Source organism: Neolamprologus brichardi, chromosome 16, assembly GCF_056152115.1.
Source record: "Neolamprologus brichardi isolate AB-2024 chromosome 16, ASM5615211v1, whole genome shotgun sequence".
NCBI lineage: Eukaryota > Metazoa > Chordata > Actinopteri > Cichliformes > Cichlidae > Neolamprologus > Neolamprologus brichardi.
In genome coordinates, this window is record NC_142119.1 from 2644957 (window position 1) to 2662386 (window position 17430).

A 17430-nucleotide genomic window follows, 5' to 3' on the forward strand; every position below is an offset into this window, starting at 1 on the left:
AACAACAACATGAAGATGCACATATTTAAAAGGATGAGGGGAACAACATCAGCAGCTCAATTCCATCGGTAGTGCTGACATGACCAACACCGAGGCTGATGACAGAACAACAAGGCTTCTTCTTGTCACATAAAATCACAAGCACAGTAAATATTTTTTCTTCACTTAAGATGTAAAATAAAATCACACACAGTCCAGTTCAGGTGGTGAAATATCAGCGAGTTTTGGCTGCAGAGCGAAAGCTTCCTGTGGCGGCAGTCGTTCCAGAAGACACGGATATAAAATATGAATCTTTAGTGGTCATTTGAAGGTCAAAAATAAAACAGTTCCATGTACATGTTTCACTGTGTACACTATTTACAAACCTTTTTAACAAAGGAAACTGCAGACGACTGTTTTTATTGCACGAAGGCGATCACAAAGTTCAGTGACTCCAGTCTGGTTTGATTTCGGTTGATCTCCCCTTCAAGGTAATTTCCTCAGGAAACACTGGACCTCTTCTAACACAACTATAATCCAAGAACACTCCTTTAGTATCCAGCTCTGACTGCATACTTTCACCTCTGTGTATCCATTAGCGTGCCTGGGTTTTCCAGGGTGCCAAACCTGGCCAGTAGGTGGCACTGCGAGAGAAGATTGTGCTCTTAAATGACCTGAGTGTCACTGTGAACACCCCCCCCAAAAACAAACAAAACAAAAACCAAACACCTGACAGACGAACTTAGAGCTGAAAAGAATGAGTAAATGCAAAAGTGCCAAATGCTGCCATTCTTTCATTGTCCACTGGAGGCTTTCTCCAGCGGTGAGTGAGTCCTCACAGACTCCCATGCAGCAGAAATAAGCACGATTACAGCCTGCTACAAAAACAGCGTTGGTCACTATGATCTATGACTTAGCTGTCTCGATTCTACTGAGATTTAAAATTGGGCTGTGGCAGCTTGTCTGTCTGCCAGGCTTCACCTCAGCTCACTGGAGCCCCTGGACTCAACCTCCAAATCTTTGTTGTGCTGTTTGAGGCTTCTGGAGCATTTTAATGCACTTATCTCACTAATTATAAGGCTTTCTGAGAGTTGCAGTTGGTCCAAGAAGTTAATGCTTCAGTTTTGTTGAGTGAAGTTCTAGTATAACCGAGAAAGCTTTGGCTTTTGATTCCTCCTGTTTTCCCACAGCGTGTTTCAGAAGACTCTGATAAGTTCCTGTTCTGTACTGCTCAAAGTCACGGCGAGCTGATGAGGAGGGCAGGAAGTCAGACGCAGGAACAGCTTGAATTTACAAATAAAAGATTATGGAGTCATCAAACGCTCCCAGTGTGACTTGAAGCCGTGCAAAGGACGGAAGAAAACAGTGTCATGGACACGTATCCGACAGATTCCTCGGGTAAGGCTTCAAAATGGGTGACATCACTGTGGCTACGTGTGCAACCCTGTAGATGCAACTCTGTGCCCCACCTGGGACGATGTGATCTAACAACCGTGTAACTGTCTCAAAATCAAATGCAAACAATCAAAACAGGAGGAGTCGGGGCGCTGGAAGAGGTCCAGAGTTTCACTCAGAGACTACCTTAAAGGGGAGATGAGCTCAATCCAAACTTGACGTGGGTTTTTATTTTTAGGAGCAGAACTTTTTTTGAAGGCTTTCTATTCCGTTTGGAGCTCGTGTTCAGGATCCAGCACTGAGGAAACAAGACGTGGTGCTGTCCTGTTCGGCTGTAGTGTTATCTGTCTAGTGTTTATAAAGACACAGAGGTCGCTCTGACTACCCGAGCCGCCCCCGCTGGGTACCAGGAGCTCGTCCGTGTCCAGCGTTTCCAGTTCTGCCAGATCTCTGGTCGTGAAAACAACTCAACAACAGTTATGCGTCACAGGAACCATTTGGAAATAATAACAACGCTTTATGTGTCCTATAGATTGTCATTTCTTAGGATCCTTCAGTAGACCAAAAGGAAGTCTTCTCCAATATTAACGGTTTAATTTGGCAATATCACTGATAATGAAGTCCTGCATCTTGAGTGATGTACCGTTTCTTTCTTTTAGACACAGAAAATAAGCAAAATGAGGAAATCTTTAGTCTGTAGTGCTGGATGGAAGTGTGATGATAAAACCGAGCTTCCAGAACTAAATCTGAACATTGTAGAAAATAAATAAGATGTAATGGGAGGCACTGGGGTACGTTCAACGTCTCTGAAAGCTTCCCGATTGTCAGCTCAGCCAGATCCACGATGGCCGCCCTGCAAGAGAGAAGAAAAAACGTTGTGAGAGACAAAAACTGTGCGCTTACAGAAACTCAACATAACAAAAACTTCACATTTTCACCACAAACTAATTTTCTTTTACCTGAATTTTTCCAACAATCTCTAAAACCTGCAGGCCAAACACATTTCATATATTAATTTCCTATTTTAATAGGACACACTTTCACTGCCAGGCTTCAAGAAAACAAAACACAACAGTGATCACACCTCAGCCTGCAGAAGCAGCACTGATTAAACACGCCTTGAAGGTCATCAGGTCAGAAGGTTTACCTGAAATATCCCACCTGTACTGCACAGGTTGTAAATTTGTGGATAAATACTGTGTGTCCTCCTATATTATTTGAATATTTTTCAGATTTTTTCCTTATTATCATACTTGCATTAAATAAATTATCCAAGTAAGTAAAATATAAAACACTTTGCCCGTGTTGTTGGAAGGTGGCGTTGTCTGAGAATACAAGAGTTTGTGGCACTGTTACATGATGAGCTGATACTTGATCTGTAATGAAATAATCACCCAATAATAAACGCTGATCTTACTGAGTCCTGTTAGAAACCGCATGCTGAGGTCAGATCCCCTCAGCTCTGCTGCGAAATTGAATCATAGCTCCACTAAAGCAATGAGAGACAAGTGACTTCTGTCTAAAATATTTAGGCTGGACGTCGGACAGATGGCGGACAGATGTTCAAGGCAAATGGCTAACTCTGGTAAATATTATCGGCTTGTTTAGGGAACAAACCTGTCACAGGATTTTGCATTAAAGTGGAAGATTTTTTAGGCTGCCAAGCTCAAAGCAAAGTGTGGACATATTATAATGTGTTTTTGAGGATGAGACGTGAAATGAAATAACATCTATTCCATATGGTTTCCTTTTCTTTTATTCCCTTTGCCTTCAAACTACACTGAGGACAGAAAAAAAAAAAGTGGAAAACCGAAACAATGAGCTAAAAAGAGACTAAAAATCCAATATGTTTCTATTTGGATTTCTCATTGTCGGTTTTCACACAGCAGAGGAAATTAAGGTTAGAAGTAACTATGAAGGACCAAAACTGCCAAAATCCAAACTAAATAAATGTCTGAAAAGAACAATAATACACCAGTAAATCCTCCAAAAATATCTTTATCAAAATCATTTATGACACAGATTACTACTATTTTAATTTCCCTCTGTATTTCATTAACTTTAATTCCCCTATTTATGTAATTTCCAACAAATTAATTAATACTAGTGTTTCTTCTTCTCCTACCTTCCAGTACCATTTTCAGATTATTGTTATACATTTCTGCCTTAGTTTGTTCTTTACTTTTATTGGCAATAAATTAAATAAAATACAAAATTAACATAAACACTTAAATCTAAGAGGAATGCGAGGAATAAATTGTTCTATCAAATGGGGAAAAATAGTGAAGTTTAGGACAAAACATGCAAAATATGTTTATTAATCTGTCACAACTGAATTGAATTTTAAATTTAATTGAATTTGGTCTCTTTAATAGAATATTAATACTGCTGGTGAATTATATTTTATGCTAGTGCATTTTGTGGCAATACATAATGAATTAAAAATAATTGTGGCAATAAGTTATATTAAGAATTATAAATGTTAAAAGAAATAAGAAAGAAAATTAAATTAATATTTTAATTAAATATCTGAAGAAAACACAAAATTAAAGAACATTAAGTAAATATAGAAGACAAACATAATTTTCAAAAACAATTATGTTTTTAATCAAATAAAGTTTTATTTTATTTTTGACCACTTTAGGGGCAAGACAAAATAAAATTTGTTTACTTGCTTTAATTTAAAAAGCAAATAAGGATGAATAAAATCAAGGGAAAAATAATACAAAAATATATACCACGTGTACAAAATAGAAAATTAAATAGGTAATTGTATATTAAGAGTATTTATTTGTAACATTTGCGCTGATTTAATGGAATATTTATTTTGCTTTTTCTGAATGAGCGAGTCTCTTATTTGTTTTTGTTTATTCACATTTTAATTTGGACAGTTTCGGTCCTCCGTATCCTGCAGCACCATCAGTCAGTCAGAGTGCACAAATGACTACTTTTGATTTGTTATTCTTTCAGTCTAAGATTGAATCTAGCAGCCTTTCACAAACACAAACACAAACACAAACACAGACGTAAACAGCGCACAAACCAAGGCCAGAAAAGGTCGACTGTGATTTACATTTTGTTTGACTGCCGGATCACGAGCAGAAGCTTCCTTCGCCGGGGGAGACGGTGTGGAGGGGAATAAGGCTTTCACACTGCTCGCTGTCATCTGGCAGCCTGCGGATGGAGAAAACAGGATGTCAATCATCATCACAGTCGTCATCCTGACAACCATCATTATTATTATAATCACCGCTAACCAAAAAGCAGAAGAGCGCTGTGCAGAGAGGTTAGTCAGTGAAGCATGTACAGCTGATTACAGACTTAACTTAGCAAAACTGCAAGCCACAAATGGACTGCATTATCCAAAGTATGTGTCAGAGTGAAGGTCAATCCATTTTTAATAGGTCGCACACCACAGACGCACAACAACAACTCACTTTCTTTTTAAAAACTTAAAAGCTTTGACTTCTTAAAAACACCAGGCGTGTGATGACTCACTTCCTGCACAGGCTTCAGAGTACATTAGCTTTGCCTGCTCTCAGGTGTGTGCACAGCTACAACTTCCATCTGCCTTTTACAAACACACAAGCCATTAAGCAGCTTTTTGCAGCTGCATCACAAATGACACAGCCGCTACATTTGGAGCCTCACTGTACACAAATAAAAGTGGATAACACAGACAATTTGTGCCCATGAAGTCCAAAAAGACTCATTTGTTTCAAATGATGTGCTCTATTTTTGTTTTGTTTTTTCATTTCACTGATGTTCATTTGCTTAAATAAGAGTTTGAACAAACGCGTTATTGAGAAATTAAAATGCATTTGGCTCTAATCAAAGTGTAATTACATTTATGGTTATTCATCCCCAAAAAAAAGAGCAAATTTCTGCTCAAGTTTACTTTTTTCCCCAATATTCCACCAGGCTGTAAGTTTTTGTTTTATATATTTTGGTCATTCTTACAATCACCAAACAATTACCCTCACTGCCTAACGAGTTATCAAGCATGTGGTTGCACTAACTTGTCACATCTCAAAGCACTAAGATGATGATGGAGAAAAGGCTCTTGTCAAGCTGGGTGGGCACGTCCATCTTTTATGTACAGTCTGCGTTCCGGAGCCAACCTTATAAGAGGAGTTTCAGTTTTCTACACTTCCTGGTTTGGTTTTCCAGCCCCGGAGCATAACTCCTAATCCTAATTTAGCTGTTATTATCATATCTGAGATTATTGTCACAATCCATGAACAGAGTTGCTGCTGATAGGGACGGCTTTCAGCAGCATTTCCTCTTTTCATGCACCATGGCTCACCAATGGAGGGTTTAAAAGAAGAAAAACCCTCTGATGATCAATGTTTATAGTCTCGTACCTCTGAATGCGATGCTTCCTGCAGATGAAGGCGTAAACCCTCCTCAGCCCCACCAGCACTGGGTCCCAGTTGTTGTAGTGACATAAAAGTGTGGCGATGAAGAAGGAGAGGAAGACAGGGACCGCCCCGGCAAAAAACAACCACGAGAAACGCACCTGTCGACACACACACACACACACACGAGGGGAAACTAATTTAACACAATCCGTGCCATTAAAGGTGTGGTGTGGAGTGTTTTCCATGCATTAGTCAAAGGAGCTTGCAAAGAAAAGCGTCTGGACTTCCCAGCAACACACTCAGACAAAAACTGGTTCACCCGAAAGACAAAACGCCAAAACACAGACTTAACAATGTGGTGTTTGCTGTACAGTGCAGCGAGGAATGCCCAGACCTCTACATTGGAGAGACCAAACAGCCACTTCACAAGCGCATGGCACAACACAGAAGAGCCACCTCCACAGGACAAGACTCAGCTGTCCATCTGCATCTAAAGGTCAAAGGTCACTCTTTCGAGGATGCCAATGTTCACATTTTGGACAGAGAGGACAGATGGTTTGAAAGAGGAGTGAAAGAAGCATCTATGTCCACTGTGAGCGACCATCTTTGAACAGAGGCGGTGGTTTACGACACCAACTCTCTGCCATCTATAATCCAGTTTTGAGTTCCTCCCCAGACGCCTTAACGCCCACTCACACCCTGGGCCATCTGACCTCAGGAATTCGCATGATAAGGTGGGGCCAGGTTTCACAATGAACTCACCCAAAACTCTGGCTGATTGGGACCCACACCCAGTTTCACACCTTGGCTCAGGCGATTAGAGGATCATCAGGGGTCCTTTTGTCCCTCTGTGGGGGGAAACTCCCACCAGGTTTATATCTGGGACTCTCCACCATTTGACCTTAGAACTGAAGAAGCTTCTCGGATGAGAGGTGAAACGTCTTCAAGTAACTTAAAGAAGTCCAGACGCTTTTCTTTGCAAGCTCCTTTGACTACGATGACCTGGATGACTGAGAACCTTCACAGACATTTGCATTAAACATTTTATTCTGTCATTAAAGGACCCTCATAAGAATGAATCACAAAGAGTTAGTTAAAATAGATAAAAGTACTTTAAATAGACCCATTCGGAGTCATTTAGATACAATTTTGACAGTTTTCTTGCTGATTTCACACAAAACCAACAAAATTACGTACAATTTTATCTCAAACTCTCACCTTCTGCATGCAAATGTCGGCCATAATGGAGAGTGGGATGGTGAGGCTCAATGCCAGAGTCCCAATTAGAGAAGATGTGAGGAAACAGCCCCTGAGGACACAAAGACTCGTCACTAAAATCACCACTTCTCTGAAAGCTTTACATTACTCAAACACAACCCCTCGTGGCCTTTATGGTAGTGTGAACGTTGGTGATTTGGTGTCACTATTGTGACCTGATAGAAAATGTAACCCAGCTCACCAGAGCCAGAGGAACTCGGACAGAACGGTGCCGATGAGGCCGTTTATGAGGATGTACGTCCACACGAGTTGGCTGGGGAGCTCAAAGGCCTCGAAGCCGGTGTAGTGGAGCAGGAGGAAGCCAGGCCACAGCAGCAGCAGGTTGAACAGACCCACAAACCCTGAGAGACGCACAGCACACCCCAATTTAGACAATTTCATGGAGTGAGACTGCACAGGTGCCCGCTGAGCCTTTAAAACAAACACTTCTCCTACCAAAGAACATTGGGATGTCGAGCTTATCCTCCCGATCCACTCGCCGCTTGATCATTACGATATAGACGGCATATAGCATCGCCCCAGCCAGCGACCACAGGGAACCTTCATAGAAATATAAATCATTACATTAGATGTGGGGTTTTTGTATTACACCAACAGACTAGGAACAAGGTGATGCCTGTACGAGGCCTCTGTGATAAAGAAAAAGTTGGAAATCACTGACCGATGACTCCTTTCCCATCTGAGATGTCCATGCTGGAGAGACTCACGAGAGCAACGCCTCCCATGCTAAACAAGAGAGGCACTGAATTAATCTCACAAATAAAAATGAACATGTTAAAAATAGAAAACACAGAGAGAGAAAGTATAACACAGCTACAATGCTCAGATTTTCTGAAAAACACAAAACTGCAGAAAGAAATGAATAATGTGATGATTCTCTTAATCAGGTGCAGCACAGGATTTAATCCGCAGTAGGACCAAACAGTCAGTCTCTCTGAAGGAAAACAATCTGCCTCTAACCGAGCGGAAACAAAGATGGTTGAGAGAAAAATAAAAAAAATAAAAAAATCTGAGAGCACAGCCAGTGAAGAGCGTGAAAAATCTGCTATTTTCAACAACAACCCATTATTATTGAGTATTGTGCAAAAGTCTTGAACCACCCTTCATTTTTTATTTTACTTCCAAGAAGCCAGATGGTCTTCAGCATCAGTTCTCCAGCTGTCTGAAGGTCTTTCAAAGCATTTCCATCGACATTGACTCCCTTTTCGCTCACATTCACTCCAGTTCTTGTACCTGACCATTCTATGTCTAATCAATGTCTATTAACCTGTTTTAGGTCAAACCTTTAGGTCTAATTAATGTAACTCTTGAACCAGTTGCGCACTCAAAAATTCCAACAGTTTCTGAAAGTCTGTGCTTTTTCTGTGATATATACGGTAATCCCAGGCAGGGCAGCACATCCAAATCACGGCAAATAACAGTAAAAAGCAAAAACCTTTTATTTTTTTTAACTACTGTAAAAATATCTGTTTTCTGTAGAGCTCAATCACACTCACACACTTTCTCAACCAGTCTTCGTCTTTGTAGCTTCAGAGTTTACGGTAGTTACAGAACTTGGAAGAAAAACATGGCAAATGCCTGTCTGATGTCAGAGACAGGTTAGGCTTCAGAGGCAGTGTTGCCAACTCCTCAGTAAGGAAAATCGCTATTGGCTGTCCTAAAAGTCGCTAGAAGTCGCTAAATGACGTCATCACCTAATTTGCATAATTGGTCATGCTAATGTAATTGTAACCTACGCTGCTGGAGAGAGAAATAACATCGTGGACGAGACATAAAGTGAGTAAAAAACGTCCTAAATGCATTTAGAATTTATTTAGAACTACAAATTAAATTTCTTTTAGCAATTATTGTTTTTTTAACGTCACAATTCCAACCCTGCTCCTTTACCCGGGCTTGGACCGGCAAAAGTGACCCGAAATAGGCACTCTGGTGGAGTTACTTTGTGTGTGTGTGTGTGTTTATAAGTGGTTTTAAACCTTGTGATCCACAAAACAGCATAAGAGTAAAAGAAGAACTGACTGCGTTACAGCACCCGCTGCTCACTGAGAGTAAAAGCGATATGCGCTTTCACGTCTTTTTTAGCGACTTTTTTTCTAAAAAAAGTCGCTAGGGGGTCTGAAAACTCGCTAAATATAGCGACAAAGTTGCTAAGTTGGCAACACTGTTCAGAGGGTTAAAAGTTCCACAAAAGAATACTAAATACCAAGTTCTTGTTCAATCTGCCAGTTTATGTGTCTGTGATGCTAAACTAGCATCCTCTGAATGAAGTTGTGTGTTGAGCAGGTTGTTCAGTGCTAGAAATGAAAAAACTGAACTTTTTGGATAAATAAATGCAGTCTGAATGTTTAAAAAAAAAAAAAAATCAGCTCTGACTGAATTTTTTTTTTATTAGAAAGTGAAAACGAGTAAATTTTATTCATTTTACTTCAGGGGCCAAACTTTAAGAAATAAAATGAAAAAATAATTTGAAGCAGAGCTTGAGGATTTCCATGAATTTTATGGAACCATAGAGCTGGATGGAAAAGGTGCAGCCGGAAGACCAGATTATAAAATCTATGTGTTTTGGTTTGTGCAAAACACAAACAAGCTAAGAAAAGAAGAGCTACATCTCCTCCAGCAGAGATGACAGCTTATGACTTTTATTTGTTTTGAATCAGATGCTTAGGAAAATGAAGTTAACAATACTCAATAAGAAAGGAGCTGGATTTATGATCTGAAATACCCCTGAATGAACTAGACCCGGTGGTTTCAAACATACGGTCCGAGAGCCACAAACAGCCCACCAAATGGGCCATTCGGCCAAATGTAAAAGGAAGGTGGTTTTTAACTGTATTTATATCAGTTTTACAGCCTTCTTATTGACAAAGTAAGTTTGTAATAGATAGGACAGAAACTGAGGTGTTTTTTAATTAAATAAGAGGTCCTCCGTAAATTTCTAAATACATTTTTATTTCTGTGAATTTAAGGGTAAAGAAATCTGGGTAGTGAGCTGTGAGGCCCTTTTCTGTAACATTGTTCATTAATTTCTTTATGTTTAAGCCCAAAAAGCCACAGTGGAAGCCTTCATTTCTTTCCAGTGAATAAAGAGGAGACCCTTCTGTATGCTGTATCCTGTTCTGAGCAGCCACCTGCCCCACATGGAGATATCACCCTTTAAAATGTACCCAAAAATGGCATAACCCTTTGAAATGACACTTTCTGAATTTTCCTCTCAGTGAATATATCAGATTTCCGAATTCCGAGTTATTTCCACTTTTTATTTTTTTAAGTCCGCTGACCCTGAGGGAGTCTGGTAGGGAGTGTTCTTGGATTTGACTCCCACAATGCTTTTTCTCAACCTCCGCGTGATCCGACCTTACCTCAGAGCCACGGCTAAGAGCTTGGAAAGGGTGAAGCGGTCACTGCTGTTGCTGGGAAATATGGCCGCCAAGATGAGCGTAAACAGACCTGAAGAGGAAAAGGACACATTCAGAAACGATTTAATGCAATAATCCATCATCTTTGAGATGTTAGTGCTGTAATGTACACGGAGAGAGAGAGTGATGGAGTCACCTGAGGTGGAAGATAAAATGTTGACGATTGCGACCTGTGTGTCGGACAGAGCTTCCTGGTAGGACAGGTTAGCCAGGAACCACTGTGAGACAAACAAAACAACGATGAGGCCTGTGATAAAACACCGTTTAATTTGCCTCATAAATCCAGCTCTGACAGAGAGTCGGGAGCTCCAACTCCTCTCACTGCTGCTCACCACAAAGCAGAAGAAGAAGCTGATTTTGGCCACGTCAGTGATGGTCAGCTTGCCCACGGTGCGCAGCATGGCCTCGTGGTCCTTGGCAGCGGGGTAGGACATGCGCGACAGCTTGGCCTCCAGGGCCTGAGTGGAGGGCAGCTGACGCACCTCCATGATGTTACTGAAACGCACCCGCTGCTTTTTGGATGCTGGGAATAAAGAGACAAGACGTAACTTAAAAGGCTTTAATGTTTACTGCTGGACACACCTAGTTAGGCTGCCTCCATCAAAAGCAGTTACCCTATTGGTGCAGCAATCAGTATAACACTGTGTCTTCTCCACACTTTGACCCTACGATCTATCTGCTGTAGGCAGAATGTGGACTCATCACTGAACATGTTCAGCTTCTAATGCACATGTTACAGACATCATGGGCTTAATGGTGAAGGGCAATCCTGGCTGCCTTATGAGACCAGAGCCTGGCTGTGTGCAGTCTGACCTGGATTGTCTGGGTATAGAGTCATCGGCCATATCGTCCTGCAGACCTTGACTGCAAACATGTAAAAGACTTTGGTTCCCACGTGCTGACAGATTGAAGAAATGGTCTTCTTGTGGTGTCTGACTGGAACGCCAACTTTGCAACCCATCTCTCTCAATTTGGAGAAGATACTGGTGCTCACTCCAAATAATGCTGTAACTTGGTTTTATGGAAAACTAGCATGAAGTTGTCCTATGGCATTGGCCATGTCCAGATCAGTAAAAGGTTCTGCTAATCAGGAGCCAATCAGGCAGCTGTGGAGTACCAGTAGCTTTAAAAAGAACTGACTGGCAGAATAAGCCATTTGTTATTGGCAGAGAACTTGTTTTTTTTCCACGGGCACAACCCACATACTTAACTCTGCTGCTCAATCCACAATGCTTTTCCTTATAAATGTGGCAGAGAAATAAACAGGCTTTCCAACAGTATGACATTCATTACCAAGAAACATTGTTACAAGAAAGAAAGAAATAAACCGCCTTACTTTTTATGCTAATATTATGTGTGAGGGTTTTTTTCTTTTCAAAGTTTGACATAATTTGTCTCATTCAATGTGTAACACGGTGTTTGAGTTTATTTTCAAAACAATCCAGTCATCTTTTTGGCATTTAATCATTCGAGGTTCATTGCTATTTATTTTTAATCACCCTGGATTCCCTCTGGATTCTTTAAAATTATGTCCTCACACGTCGCTCTGAGCGCTTCCCAGAATGTTTTAATTTCATAAAAAACATCACTTCCAGCTTCAGGTGCCACAAACAAACACAGGAAACGAAATCTCAGCAGAAACACCAAAAAAACCATCACCGTTTACCTTTTCACAGCTTCCCATCACAGCAGTTAAGACACATGATTACTTTTTATGCTTGTCTTCATTCGTTTGTGAAGGCGAGCATAAAATTTTTTTTAAAAAAATCATTGTTTCTTAACTGCTCTATCAAACAGACAATTTGAGCATAATTTAGTTTTGTTAGTCACTGAAAGCGAAGGTCTGAGGGACACAATGTTTTCTTATATTTGCACAGCTCAGCACTGCCCTCTGTTGGTCAGAAGTTTTAACTCCTAATCAGTCACATCTGAGTGAAAGCTTCAGAAGCAGGGATGCATTTTTAATGAATGACACAAACATCCGTACTCACAGGATTCACAGTCTCCCATTAAACAGCTCGAGTGCTCGGTGGGGACGTCCTGGAACTTCACAGGTACGTACAGAGGCTCACTCTGCAAAGGTGTGACAGAAAGCCAGCTTAGGTACAGATGCAGGAAGATTTACTCGTGTGCAGTACACCTGCAGTAATTAAGCTACGTACCAGACAGTTGTTCACAGTGGAGTCAGTGGTGCAGGGTGTGAAGTAGGCTTCGGCATCAGCAAACTGCAGAAAGGTGCAAATCAAACGTCAAAGAAGTCAAAAGCAGAAGATGTCAGACTGATCTTCAGCTTCGTAACAGAAAATTATATAATTCTACAACTTTTAGTTAATTATCGTCATTTTTGTTCATGAACACAAAGAATGACAAACACAAATGGAGATAAAGTTAGAGCATAGAGCATTTGGCAGGTTTGCAGCGGACAGTGGCTATAATGGACAAAAGAGTTGAAACAAGGACAACCACAGAGAAGATTCATGGATGTGATGGAGGAGGACATGCAGAGGGTGTCAGAGGAGGATCTGAGGGATAGAGTGAAATGGAGGCTGAAGGTTTACTGTGATGAGCCCACAAGGGAGCAGATGCAGGGGGTCTGCCTGTATTTTCTGATCTTTTCCTTTGTGAAGTACTAAACTTTTTGTGCTGCTTTCTGAGGTAAACATGAAAGCGATCACCAGTGCTACGCCTCAGCTTCCCAGTAGATGCATGAAGGGTATGTTTGAAAATCCTAGCTGACTTCCTTCTCGAATTATCCCACTCACACGATTTTCAGAAAAACTAACCTCTGACCCTGCCTTGAGGTTGAAGTCACTGAGAATTGTCTGAGATTTGTAGTAGAAGCAAATTGAAACTCCTACGTAACCTCCTTCTCGAGTTATTGCATCAACAAACTTGGGTGTCTCCCTGGAAGAGTTTAAAGCTCTTATAAAGACTTGTGTTGATGTTCCTAAGCCTTTATTTTGCCTCCTGTCTGTTTGCGTTGTCTGACACAGTCATATGAGCTCGCCAAGCAGGTCTCACTTTACAGAGAGATTTAAATCTAAAAGGGCTTCCTGGTCAAATAAAGTTAAAAATAAGTACAATTCTGTTTTTTTAACCCCTACTCTACAAACATACAGGCGGAACTGACCCCCTGAACAAACATGTTCAAAGGGTCAGTTCCCCCTGAGCAGTATGTTTGCTTCACTGACTTGTGTTACGATGACGAGCAGCGAGCACAGCAACATTTACACCGATGAGAGTTTTAACAAGAAAAGAGCTTGACAGACACCTGTCACCATTAGAAAAGTAAAAGCATGAAAAACAGCCCTTAAATGTGCGCTGAAAGTGTCCACTTACGAAGGCGGACCGGCGGCGTTTCAGGGTGCCCGTGCACTGCTGCCTCCATGGCCGCCACAGCAGGAAGCCCAGCAGGTACAGCACGAACATGGACGTCTTGGCGAAGGTGCTGAAGAAGGGCTTGTTATAGTCCTGTCGCTTGAAAATGTACTGCAGAAGGAGTTGTTTCATAAACTTAATTTCAAAGGTTGAAACTCACAATTTAAAAATATTTAACTGCAGTTTTTCCTTATGAAACGTGAAGGAAGAGCATCACAGTCAGGTAAAGTTACTCCAGCACCATCTGGTGTATCTGCGCCTCATTTTAAAGTGAGCCTATTCTGCTTTTTTCTGCTTTCTGGGTCACATTAAACATGGTCACCGTTTTATTAAGACTTTTCAGTGTTTGGCTCCAACATCACAGGCATGGAGATCAGACTTACCGAGGTCAGCTCGGAGGAGGCGACCCAGATAACATCCACCAGCAGGAGTATAACCACCCCCAGAGCCATCCGTCTCCGCTGGGCTGCAGAGCTACCCTGAGAGCTCATCCGGTTCATGATGAACACCCACTCCATCGGGACGGTGAGAGGAGAAATTCAGAAACTGCCTCGCTGATGACGACATCACAAGACAGACAGAAGACAGTGAGCTCCGAGGTTGACCAACTATAAACTTCCCAACTATTTACCTTAGATTTTTTTTCTTCTTTAAAGCTAATGAACCTGTTCTAAACCAGTTAAAAAAGCTCCCATTCAACATTTTAATCACTAAAAACATCTAAAAAGTTATGAAACCACACAAAGAGAGACTTCAGTCTAACATATCAACCAAAACCTCAATTTTGAATGTGGCTAATCTAGTGTGGAGTCTTTTAATCTGGAAGTGGAAGTTAGACAGACAATGCAAGACATAAACAAACCTTCAGAAAACTTTTGTCCAAACAATAAGTGTGTTAGTGTCTGTAAGTTTGCCTGCAGCCAAATGTTTAATGGAGTAAGGTTATCTTTTTACCACTTCAACACCCACCTGGTCGCTGCCAATAAGTAAACTGAATTTTAGCCAGTCTCTTTGAAGGTCAACTCAGATTCTTTGTTTCAGCCAGTTTAAGTTGAGACTCGCAGTTAAACACCTGCAAAAAAAAAACAAACAAAAAAAACTAATTAGAAGCCAGGAGCGTTACTCCACTGTGCTGAAAAACTTTGTGTGCGTGAAAAAATAACAAATGTCCATGATAACATATTTATCTCTATCCCCTATATTTAATGACCTCTGTTTCCTTAATGATGAGTTTGACAAGTCAGTTTATTTCAATAAAGATGAGGTTTGATGACCATTAGAATAGTTTGTGTAGCTGCACAGGCAGAGACCAGCCTCACTAACTTTTGATTCAAACCCAGTTATTTTGTTATATAAGCAAGTCTGAAATATGACACAAACCAATCAGTTCAGAAAAGATCTTCGAGGGTTGCTTCTAGTCAACTTTCAAAGGGTAAAGAGTTAAACGCTGGACGTGAGCATCTGTTAACCAGCCCAAAGAACACTTTTAAAATGAGGGATAATAAATACAAATTAAGAGAAAATAAAATTTTTGAAAAATATGAAATGTCGCGGTGTACCCGTTAAACTTTGGAGTTAAACCATGGAAGTGTTGTCCAGCAGACTGTAACTTAAATACTAAGAGTTCACCTACAGCTGTATGTGACATGAAAGCTTTATTACTTCTTTGATTTTTTTTTTTTTTTTTTGTGAGCGTGTTTTAGTCTGAGGTTAGAGATGTAGTTGATCTAATTTTACTTATTTGTTGTCTCTGAAACTCTCTTTTTAACCTACTGTGTAACCTGAGGTGCACCTTCTTAGAAACGTAACTACACGTCGGGTCAAAGCAGTACACAACTATTGTTATCGGCCTGTTCAGTGCCACTGATTACTCTTGTGCATTTCCAGCCACTTAACAATCATTGTCTCAATATAAGGACTAATAATCATAGCATCAATATAAGGACTCGCAAATCTCAGCAAATTCCTGGAGGGAGACTGCTCAATATACTGGACGACATCAGGGAATGTTCAAAGACTTGGAAAAACTCGAGGGACATATGTTTAGCCAGGAAAAAAAACAACAAAAAAAAAAACTGTCCACAACAAAGAGCTGGACCCAGAAAGGAAAAAGATCACAGCATTGTGTTTGTTTCTATCGACCGGAGGACATGTACAACACCAGGACACACAAGGTAATTAACACGTAATCTACTGATACAAGCACAAATGCCGACAATGACATTGGCCAATTACATATGTTACATCATAGGTGCTACAAACACTCCCTGCAGATATCTAACTCAAGCCTTACCAGTAACACTTTTTCTGATCTAACTACTAATTTTGACCTCACAGATTTATTTTCTTTCACATGTTCTATTTTATTTTACTGAGCAACTGTACTTTGATTAACCTGAAGTGATCAAATTGATGGCAACTTCACTTAAGTTTCTGAAGACACTTTAAGTCTCATCTGAGAGGCAACTTAAGTTTAGAAAGCTGAGAGGAAGGCGTGTGCATTTACCCACTAGAGGGGCTGTTACCTTGGAGTACGTTGTTGACCCATCCTGACTTTATGAGACTCATTAAGGTCACACTAGACAAGTTGTGAATGGAGAATCTCTTGCTTTAAAGGTGGCTGGTGGACAGGCCACCAACGCTGCTCTGTGATGGTCTCCTTCACTGAACAGATAGACTTAAGATGATTGAGAACCTACACAGACTTTGTTTAATATTCTACCTGTTGTCTACCATATGTGAATTTCACCACACATGTGGTCAATAAAATCCACACTGTGTTGAAATGAAGCGAACCATATGTTATAACAGGGCTTTTTACTACCATCGAAACACCAAACGGAGGGATAGATTTCGGTAAAATGGTTTGTTCTGCTTGTTTTTCAACTGTCAGTGGGCATGTCCCGAACTTAAAAAACACACTTCAGAAAACTTTTAAACGATTACTAATGAAAGACATGCATACACCTTCACTTACCTGAGCTTTAAATCCAACTATCTGCCAGCTAGCTACGCGTAGTACATCCAGAGAGCGTTGGCAGTAACTCTTTAAGGTACGAACAGGTAAGCTGCTGGAAACACGACCTCCTCAAAGCTAGCCACTCACGGCTTTTAAGCTAGCTAATTTATTACCTGTTAAATTCTGACAGTCTGGAGGTCGACAGGTGTCCCGACGCTTTACTTTATAACTTATCTGGACATCTACTCCAGTTCATTGCCCACAGCTCAGGCTGAAGTCCACTTATTCAGTGTACCGCCGTCGCAGGTGTGCTGCGTTTAGCTGCTTGTTTACCTATTAGCATTCTAAGCGCTAACTGGCTTGATTGAAAAACGAAAAAGAAACAATAGTAAAATAAGATTTTTTTTACCCGAATGTGAGAGTTTAGTTTGCACCATTATTTAAGCATCATCCCATACGCTCCGGAAATCCTGACAAAAATCACAGCTTTGACCGATAAAAGTGTCACCAGCCCAGCGGTTGTAAACATTAGCTCAGCCTCCTGTCAGGTGACATCACTTAACGGTGCAAGGAACTCTGGGGTATGAAGTCTTAAGGGGGAAAATGTTTGTTTTTTTCATACGGTATTTATAAACTCTCATTTTCTTGGTTATTTGTTATAGCT

General features: G+C 40.7%; 1 protein-coding gene across 3 annotated transcripts; it reads right to left on the reverse strand.

The window, feature by feature from the left end:
* Positions 1–678: 678 nt before the first annotated feature.
* On the reverse strand, positions 679–17311 carry LOC102776553 (solute carrier family 35 member F5-like). Of its 3 annotated transcripts, XM_006807611.3 has the most exons (17): positions 16785–17154; positions 16333–16471; positions 14777–14879; positions 14191–14361; positions 13769–13918; positions 12592–12654; positions 12421–12502; positions 10762–10952; positions 10566–10647; positions 10373–10460; positions 7675–7739; positions 7449–7553; positions 7195–7354; positions 6954–7044; positions 5739–5893; positions 4448–4548; positions 679–2227 (listed from the first exon to the last, which is right to left on the reverse strand). In XM_006807611.3, exons 4-16 carry the CDS (start codon positions 14323–14325, stop codon positions 4467–4469), a joined length of 1449 nt encoding a protein of 482 aa, XP_006807674.1. In that variant the 5' UTR covers positions 14326–14361; positions 14777–14879; positions 16333–16471; positions 16785–17154; the 3' UTR covers positions 679–2227; positions 4448–4466. The 3 variants fall into 3 exon arrangements, with proteins under 3 accessions (XP_006807674.1, XP_006807675.1, XP_006807673.1); XM_006807612.3 differs by lacking the exons at positions 16333–16471; positions 16785–17154 and adding an exon at positions 17176–17311; XM_006807610.3 differs by lacking the exon at positions 16333–16471.
* Between the last annotated feature and the right edge of the window lie 119 nt (positions 17312–17430).

Bases quoted from the DNA above. Each gene is read 5' to 3' on its own strand.
- LOC102776553 (XM_006807612.3), bottom strand. From the start codon at position 14,325: ATGGAGTGGGTGTTCATCATGAACCGGATGAGCTCTCAGGGTAGCTCT. The intron at 10,953-12,420 runs GTGAGTACGGAT...CTTTATTCCCAG, and splicing joins AATGGGAGACTGTGAATCCT to CATCCAAAAAGCAGCGGGTG. The intron at 4,549-5,738 runs GTACGAGACTAT...CTCCATCCGCAG, and splicing joins AGGAAGCATCGCATTCAGAG to GCTGCCAGATGACAGCGAGC.